A 9,512-nucleotide genomic window follows, 5' to 3' on the forward strand; every position below is an offset into this window, starting at 1 on the left:
GACAGAGTCAGAGTGCTGGTAATTTTCATGTCTACTGATTTCAATGGTGTCAGAAGTCTCAGAAGTGATGCGTAGCACCAGATTTAGCCAACAGCTCATTTATATCTGTCCAAGGGAAGATTTGAGGCCATCTAGATGTGTCTCTCTGAGGCCCACCGGAAGTGATGCAACATTTGAGGTTTTGTAGAGAGCTGCTGCTGACACCATGTCCTCTGTTGCTATGGTTACTCTGATCACTTTCTTACTCATAGTCTCTCCTTTATTATGTATCTTCTCTGTCTGTCAGCTGACAGACCCTACCAACCAACTGACCTAACCTTTCAACCTACCTTACCTTATTAAAAACCTCTTTGGGTTACTTTGTGCAATTTCCACCTGAAGACATACCCTAATCTAACTGCCTGTAGCTCTGGCCCAGAAGCAAGGATATGCATAGTCTTGGTACCATTTGAAAGAAAACACTGACGTTTGTGTAAATGTGAATTGAATGCAGGAGAATATAACACCATAGATCTGGTAGAAGAAAATACAAGTTAATAAACATACGTTTTCTGTTTTTATTGTTGCTGCATCATCTTTCAACTGAAACAAGAACATCCAAACATACAGATAGGATGCTGGGGGTGGTTTGAATGGAGAACATAAGATGGCAACAGTATTTGAAAAAAGTTTCAGAAAGATATCTTCAGGAATGAGTGAGCTACATGACATTGAGTATATAGTCACCCAGGTGTCCCACACAAGTTGCCCAAATGTACCCAAGGGGCCGAATTGGTACAGTGATACATTTTGAAGTAAATTACTATATACAAAACACTCGAATGCCATTCTAACATATTTCCCCCCCCCTCCCCAAAAATATGAACATTTGAAAAAATGTCAAATAACAAGGGTAACTATTTACGCACATTCAATGTATAATGTACAATATTGTGAAGACCCTCAGTCCTCTACACAATATTGTTCTTCTGATGCCATGCCCAATAGCAGTCTCTTTCTGCTGTAAAGCAGAGGGTTACTGAACAGCTGGTGCAGATAATGGGGCATTTCATGTGACACAGAAAACAATAACGTCTCCCTACTGTGCCCTTTTTGCCCCGAGGAACATTCATGTCTGCAGAGATGAATCTGGGCAGGTGAACACTACTAGTTGGAGCAGAGGGGACAGACGTAGAGGGGACAGAAGGTGCTACAGTGGACTTGCTGTAGCTAGCAAGCTCCTGGATGAGCAGCTCTCTGAAGGCTAGCTGTGAGATGGGGGGCTGTCCACAGCTCTTAGCCATTTCCTTCTGGAGGATGAAGGCATTCACCACAGCAATGTCAATGAAATGATAGAAAAATGTCTTGTACCATTTCATTGTCTTGTGGAGAACATTGTAGTATCCTATCAGCGCATCTGACAGGTCCACACCTCCCATGCTCTTGTTGTAGTCCTTGATGGCTGCAGGAATGGGGACATTTTTGGTGGTCCATGCCCCTGTAGCGTCCTTCACACGCCTGACGACGTGATCACCACTGAAGGACTTGTGGATAGTGGAGCACAGTGCCACCTCTCTGGTGTCCATCCACTTCACAAACAGCAGGCCATCTTCACGGATCCATCTCATGGTACCCCGCTCAGCCTGCTTAGGCATGTCGTTCACCCTGGTTTTCGGAAAGCCCACTCTGTTGGTCTGAATGGTGCCACAGGCCCACATCTCCAGCTTCCTCAGGTCTGTGAACAGGGTAGGGCTTGTGTAAAAGTTATTCACAAACAGTTTGTAGCCCTTCCCTAGCAGCTGAAAATCTAATAACTGCATAACGGAGTCATAGCTAAGTCTCTTACCGGTCGCACAACTGTTCTTCCCCTCATAGATAAAAAAATTGCATGTGTATGCACACGCAGAATCGGCCAAAACAAACAGTTTGTAACCCCATTTAGTCGGTTTGTTATGCATGTAGTGTTTTAGGCCATTTCTGGCCTTTGAGGCTACCATCCTCTCATCTATGGAAAGGTTCTGGGCAGGCTGAAAATAGGTTTTGCAGGCCTCAATGATGTCGAGGTAGAGAGGTTTAATTTTGCAGAGCTTATCAAACCTCGCCGTGCCTCGCTTCGTCTCGTTGTCCTTATCAACTTCTGGGTCACTGATATGAAGCGCCCCTGAGATTGTCAGAAACCTTTTGCATGATATGACAGTGGATGGGAAAGGCAGTTGATAGAGGGGAGCAGTTTTCCAGTAGTCCTTCAGGGTTTTTAGCTTCACAACACCCATGTACATGACCATAGACATGAAACAAAAAAGATCTGACCTGGAAATGGGCTTCCATGTCTCTTTCTTGCCTTCCTGCTTCTTAGCTCCGTACTTATTAGTGTTCAACACCAGGGAATCAACAACTGCCGAGGTGAAAAACAGCTGAAAAAGTTGCATGGGGCTGTACTTAGAGGTCATGGCCAGCTGAGGACCTGGTGGCCTCTTTGGTCTGAAAATTGGAGGCGGTGGGGCCACATCCTCCTCCAGCACAGAGTGCCAACGACCCTCCTCCGCACTGCCAGCAGGTTCCACACTTTCCTTCCTCCGCTTCTTTGTCACCGGCTCCACACCTCTTGATGGCCGGGCAGATGGACCAGCTTCAGTGGGGGATTTGCACCTTGGCAGTATGGGCTCCCAATCAGAATCGCTGGGACTGTGAAATAAAGACACAGATTATATATAGAGTAAGTAAACATCCACTAAGGTGAGGTGTTGTATTTTATCTAAACATGGAATGGACATGTAAAAATATATGTAATATATACAGACACACAGATACACCCACAATGTAGAGCAATGTGTACTTTATACATATGTGTACTTTATATTTCATGTCCTAGTCATATTTTTATATATGGCAAAAAATATATATATATATCTCAAACAACTCAAATGAATAATATTTAATATTATTCATTTCAAACAACGTTACTCACCAATCCAACACAGAATCTTCTCCATTTAGAGTGAAAAGAATAGTCACTGTCTGGTCTGACTCATCTTGTAGTAATTCACTCTCACTATCTCTATCAATCTCGTCAATGATATCGTGTAGATCTGTATACTTTGTCTTTGATTTTAAAGATTTACTTGCCATAATTCTTCTCTGAAATGCTGCACGTAACCAGCGTGGCCTCGTAGAGTTTTCAATGGCGAATGGTTGTGTCTATACGCTTGAGTTTCCCACAAACGATAGTCTTCCTGGATAGAACCATCACATGTTGTCGTTTACCTGAGCTCATTGGCTATCTACCCAGCTAGATTTCAAGATGATCAGTGGTCATTGGCCTTTCTCGCTGGCTCAGCTTAAACCCCGATGGCCTAACAGGAAGGCCTTCGCTGAGAGGGACAAACGGCTGAAACAAACGCAAACTGGAGACTTTAAATCGGAGACACCGTGCTAAGGAGAGGCCAGAGCTGACCGAAGGTCAACGTGTGTGGATTACAAACTCAAAGACACCAGCAATAGTGCTAAGGAAAGCGGATGCCCCACGCTCCTATGTGGTGGACACAGGCTCAGAAGAGGTACGAAGGAACAAAGCACACCTCAGAGCTCTTCCAGATCTACCAGCCACACAGACTGAGGCCACAGAAAATGCACAAAAAGAGGGTGAAGGAGAGAGAATGCTCAGAGCCAAAAGCGCACCCAGAAAGGGATGTGAAGCCACCAGTGGCTGAAAGACTATGTTACGTGGAGAAAACATACTGCTGGGGAACATACCCAGCAAAAAGAGACTGTACCTAAGTTAATGTTCATACTGTGTGATTGAATGCTTTCATACGGTTTCAGGATGGGAATTAGCATGTTAGAGAATAATACTGGTTTCCAAATTGCATTTCAGTTATGCTTCAGTGGTTATGCATGTTGAGTTCTTGTTCATGGGAGAGGGGAAGATGTAGTAGGATGTCCCTTGGGGGTATCCGTACCTATGTAGGACATGCGAGGGTTAGGTTAATAAACAGGCTGGAGCTAGAACCTCGTTGTCGCGCGTCCTTATTTTAGATCATACTACGGTTTGACATGTTTCTACAAACTTTTATTTTTACTTTAAAAAAAAATTGGTCTGGACTTTGTGCCCGCACCTTGTGCATTCGGATTACTGGACTAAACGTGCGAACAAAAGGGGGGTTTTTGGTCATAAAGAGGGACATTATCGAACAAAACAAACATTTATTGTTTAACATGGAGACCTGGGAGTGACACCAGATGATCAGAGGTAAGTGATTAATTTTAATCGCTATTTCTGACTTTTGTGACACCTCTCCTTGGTTGGAAAATGGCTGTATGGTTCTGTGGCTAGGGGCTGACCTAATAATTGTTTGGCGTGCTTTCGCCGTAAAGCCTATTTGAAACAGGACAATATGGCTGGATTTAAAATGGTGTATAATACTTGTATGTTTGAGGAATTTTAATTATGGGATTTCTGTTGTTTTTAATCTGGCGCCCTGCAATTACACTGGCTGTTGTCGAGGTGGGACGCACTTGTACCAGAGAGGTTAACAAGAAATTTGTTGAGTGGTTGAAAAACAAGTTTTAAGGACTCCAAACTAAGTGTATGTAAACTTTGACTGTGTGTGTGTGTGTGTGTGTGTGTGTGTGTGTGTGTGTGTGTATATATAAATAAATATGCAACCATTTAAACAACTGCATTAGCATGAGAAGTAAAAACTTGTTTTACTTACTCAAAACTCTGGTCACTCGCAGAGTCCTCATCCATTCCTTCTGTGTCACTCTGTTGGTCAATTTCTGCAATAATATCATCAAAATGATTATTCTTGGACTGAGATTTAGCTTTTCCACTCTTAGTAACCATGTTTAACTTTTTCAGACTTGAGAAGTCTGTAGAAGAGAACGAACTGCCGTGAAACGTAAACTACCGTGCATCTGGTTTCCTTTCACCAGAGAATGAACTCTGTTTTGCACAGCTCTAGCATGATGGCTGTTTGTCCTACAAACGGCGTTCACATACTGCTGGAAATCCCAGCTCATTGGCTATCTAGCTAGGTTTCAAAACGATAGGTGGTCATTGGTCCAAGACCCTTCATGGGCTAATTCAGGTCTTGTATAGCCAATACGTAATGTAGAATTATGAAACTGTTCAACTTGTTGCAAGTTGAAAGAGTCGGAATTCATGCAGAATGCTGTTTACAACATGGATTGTGTTAGGATATAAATGTCCTTTTGTCAATTAAAATAACTTTACATTTATCATAAATACAGTGTAGACATTGCTAATGTTGTAGCGGAAAATGGCTGATTATCTACAGAGCCCCATTATTATCTACATAGAGGCCCATTATTATCTACATAGAGGCCCATTATTATCTACAGAGGCCCATTACTATCTACACAGAGGCCCATTATTATCTACAGAGGCCCATTATTATCTACATAGAGGCCCATTATTATCTACAGAAGCCCATTATCAGCAACCAACAGTCCTGTGTTCCAATGGCACGTTGTGTTAGCTAATCCAAGTTTATCATTTTAAAATGCGAATCGAACATTAGAAAACGCTTTTGCAATTATGTTAGCACAGCTGAAAACTGTTCTGATGAAAGAAGCAATAAAACTGGCCTCCTGTAGACCAGTTGAGTATCTGGAGCATCAGCATTTGTGGCTTTGATTGTCGATGTTATTTTAATGGACCAAAAAAATGATTTTCTTTCAAAAACAAGGACATTTCTAAGTGACCCCAAACTTTTCAACGGTAGTGTATATATAGAAATACATGTTTAAAATTTGCATCAATTGATTGGTGAAAAGAACAGATGGCTAAGTCAAACAAGATTTTTATTAGTCGGGGACAGCCCCACTGGTAAAAGATACTAGTCCATCTTCATGTCAACTAACAGAACTCCGCTGGTTGTCCTGGTAACAGATACCAGTGGGAAGATCTATTATTTTTGTTCAAACTAAACTACAGCACTTACTTTGATGAGTCAAATCTGATCCTTTCTTCTCTTCTCCTCCTCTCACAGTTCCACTCAGCCCCGTTGTTTTCCTGCAGTCCACCAGCAGCACAGACAACCTCTTCCTACCCAGCAGTAAGGTACTACCGGAAGAGGCACGAAACGGGGACTCCGGGAGGGAGGAGGGGCTAGCGTTGTCCTGGTAACCATAAAGAGGGGACACAGACGCATATCATTATGGATGCTGATGTCACTGTTGAAAAAGTGCTTTACAGAAGCCCAGACCAGACCCTGAGAGCAAGCTGTATGTTAGACCAGACCAAGCTGTACCATCTGGTGTTCTGATCTGGAGAGACTCTTCTCTACTTCATCAGCATCAGGATGTTGTTGAGGCTCCCCAGAGGATCCACAATAGTCATGTCTGTCTCCTGTGTGAATGAGAACATCAAAAATATGGTAAACTTATCAACTTCTATTGCAATCACAGAGTCTTACAGGAGGAATGAATACATATCTAAAAGGGGACTAAATTAGCCACTTTAATTGTGTTTTTTATATTGTTTGTGATCAGTGGTGTAAAGTACTTAAGTAAAAATACTTTAAAGTACTATTTAAGTAGCTTTCCGGGGAATCTGTACTTTACTATTTTTGACTAATTGTACTTTTACTTCACTACGTACATAAAGAAAATGTACTTTTTACTCCATACATTTCCCTGACACCTAAAAGTACTCATTACATTTCAAAGGCTTAGCAGGACAGGAAAATGGTCCAATTCACTCACTAATCAAGAGAACATCCCTGGTAATCATTACTGGCTCTGATCTGGCGGACTCACTAAACACACGTTTCAATTGTAGATTGTCAGAGAGTTGGAGTGTGTCCCTGGCTATCCGTCAATAAAATAAAAACAAACAAGAAAATGGCACCATCTGGTTTGCTTAATATAAGGAATTTGAAATTATTTATATACTTTTGATACTTCAGTATATTTTAACTTTTACTCAAGTAGTATTTTACTGGGTGACTCACTTTTACTTGGGTACTTTTCCCACCACTGTGATGCAAATGTAAAAGGGCCGTTCCACAAAATGGGTGCATTTTGCGTCCACTTGATATTTTAAGTAGAAATGCACTGTATATTATATTTTAAAACCCGGCTATACTAGAATAAGTGCACTTTAATATAGACCACATAGAGAATTCAATAAATCCATTTTTGAAGTTCCAAAAATATATGTACCAATGGCAGATTGCCCCATAATAAACAATTCCTACAGTACTGAACAACATATTCAAGTGTAGAACTTCAGGATAATGCCCCTTTAAAAACAACTGCATAGTTTGTGCCCGTTTTTAAAGACAGTACTCACTGGTGGTAATCGGATCTTCAGTCTCATTTTTCACTCCCAAAACGTCTTCCTCTTTTATTGAGATATCCTCCTCTTTTACTCCAAAAAGGTCTTCCTCCTCTTTCAATTTTACGGCATCTTCCTCCTTTTTGATTCTGAAAGCTTCTACCTCTTTTTCCACTTTGACAACCTCGTTCCCATATTCCTCTTTCACTGTAATATCATCCTCTTGTTTCAATGTGATAGCCTCCTTATTCATTCTTCAAGCTTCTTTGCCTCCTTTCACCAGTTTCTTTCTCCGTCTAGATTAGTGAGTTTATGCTCCGGGAGATTAGCCTAGTGCAGTATCAATGTAACACATTTGCTAATTTAACAAGCAAATTACGTTTAAATGAACCAGTAGATATGTAAACAGAATTATGTTAAAAACACTAAGAGTAATATACACAAGATTGGTCTAAAGAGCTCCAATGTTTCGGTTTTAGGTTTGCTAGCAAAGCACAGCGTGGTTAAATCAGAAGCCTTTTGTCGCGGTTGAAGAAGCCTCCTGTCCCGTCCACTAGATTATACGTCACGCAAGAAGCATCACCTGAAAAATGCATATCGCCATCTGCTGACTGGAGTGGGTAACGCAGACTGGAAAATATGAACTACAATGTTCAGTCTGGCAAGCAATGTCATAAGAAGTCATTTAAAAATAACCAGATGTTATGTTCTTACTTCTTACAGCCAATACTTCCCTCCAGGATTGGCCTGCCTATTAGGCAGGATTAGGTATGTATATAGACTCTTTTTTTCTACTGTGTTATTGACTTGTTAATTGTTTACTCCATGTGTAACTCTGTGTTGTCTGTTCACACTGCTATGCTTAATCTTGGCCAGGTCGCAGTTGTAAATGAGAACTTGTTCTCAACTAGCCTACCTGGTTAAATAAAGGTGAAAAAAAAGGTGACAGATAGAATAGGGTGGCATACTCTGAGCTAAATTGACCAAGGCTCATCACGAACAACACATAACACTTCCTATGGTGGCATATGGGCTATTTAGGCAAGTGTTGGTGTCTCCCATCTCCACAGAGTAACTCTATATCTCTGTCAGAGTGACCATCAGGTTCTTGGTATCCTCCCAGACCAAGGCCCTTCTCCCCTGATTGCGCAGTCAGGCCAGGCGGCCTGCTCTAGGAAGAGCCTTGGTGGTTCCAAACTTTTCCTTTTAAGAACGATGGTAGCCACTGTGTTCTTTGGGAACTTCAATGCGGCATATTTTTTGTTGTTGTCTCCCTTCCCCATATCTGTGCCGGCGCTCTACGGACAATTCCTTCCACTTCATGGCTTGGTTTTTGCTCTGACTTGCGCTGTAAACTGTGGGACCTTATATAGACAGGTGTGTGCCTTTCCAAATCATGTCCAATCAACTAAATTTGACTCCAATCAAGTTGTAGAAACATCTCAAGGATGATCAATGGAATCAAGATGCACCTGAGCTCAATTTCGATTCTCATAGCAAAGGGTCTGAATACTTATGTAAATAAGTTATTTCTGTTTAAAAATACATATACATTTGTAATACTTTCTAAAGGCACTGTATGTATAAACATATATTTTCCTTTGTTTTCCACTAACCCTATCACCCCTTCCCTGATTGGAGGAAACAAATGCACAACAACTTTCAGGCTTCTATGTCCAGCTTATACGTACCATGTACATTTTACAGACAATGTGTTATACAATAGTTATATTTAGTTTGTTTTTAATTGTATCCTTCAGTTACCCTAAACCTCTCCCATCTATCTCTGAAGACCAGCCAGTCCTATCCTTCAGTTACCCTAAATCTCTCCCATCGATCTCTGAAGACCATCCAGTCCTATCCTTCAGTTACCCTAAACCTCTCCCATCTATCTCTGAAGACCATCCAGTCCTATCCTTCAGTTACCCTAAACCGCTCCCATCTATCTCTGAAGACCATCCAGTCCTATCCTTCAGTTACCCTAAACCTCTCCCATCGATCTCTGAAGACCATCCAGTCCTATCCTTCAGTTACCCTAAACCTCTCCCATCTATCTCTGAAGACCATCCAGTCCTATCTTTCAGTTACCCTAAACTTCTCCCATCTATCTCTGAAGACCACCCCGTTTGATTTCTATTTGCCATATATTTTTAACTGTGCTGTTTCACAAAAGTTATTGACCTTTATATTCTCATAGTTGCTGCAGATAGTAAATTAAAAATAAACATGT

General features: G+C 41.4%; 1 protein-coding gene across 1 annotated transcript; it reads right to left on the reverse strand.

The window, feature by feature from the left end:
- Positions 1-537: 537 nt before the first annotated feature.
- Positions 538-7,787, reverse strand: LOC118940185 (piggyBac transposable element-derived protein 4-like). Its single transcript, XM_036948590.1, has 5 exons — positions 7,298-7,787; positions 6,255-6,352; positions 5,946-6,123; positions 4,695-4,758; positions 538-2,664 (listed from the first exon to the last, which is right to left on the reverse strand). Exons 1-5 carry the CDS (start codon positions 7,533-7,535, stop codon positions 951-953), a joined length of 2,292 nt encoding a protein of 763 aa, XP_036804485.1. The 5' UTR covers positions 7,536-7,787; the 3' UTR covers positions 538-950.
- Positions 7,788-9,512: the final 1,725 nt, after the last annotated feature.

The sequence above is a fragment of the Oncorhynchus mykiss genome, chromosome 17, assembly GCF_013265735.2.
Source record: "Oncorhynchus mykiss isolate Arlee chromosome 17, USDA_OmykA_1.1, whole genome shotgun sequence".
Lineage (NCBI taxonomy): Eukaryota > Metazoa > Chordata > Actinopteri > Salmoniformes > Salmonidae > Oncorhynchus > Oncorhynchus mykiss.

Coding starts and splice junctions, on each gene's coding strand:
- LOC118940185 (XM_036948590.1), bottom strand. CDS start 7,535: ATGAATAAGGAGGCTATCACATTGAAACAAGAGGATGATATTACAGTG. Junction 4,759..5,945: donor ATCAGATTTGACTCATCAAA/GTAAGTGCTGTA, acceptor ATATTATTGCAG/AAATTGACCAACAGAGTGAC. Junction 2,665..4,694: donor GCGAGTGACCAGAGTTTTGA/GTAAGTAAAACA, acceptor TTTATTTCACAG/TCCCAGCGATTCTGATTGGG.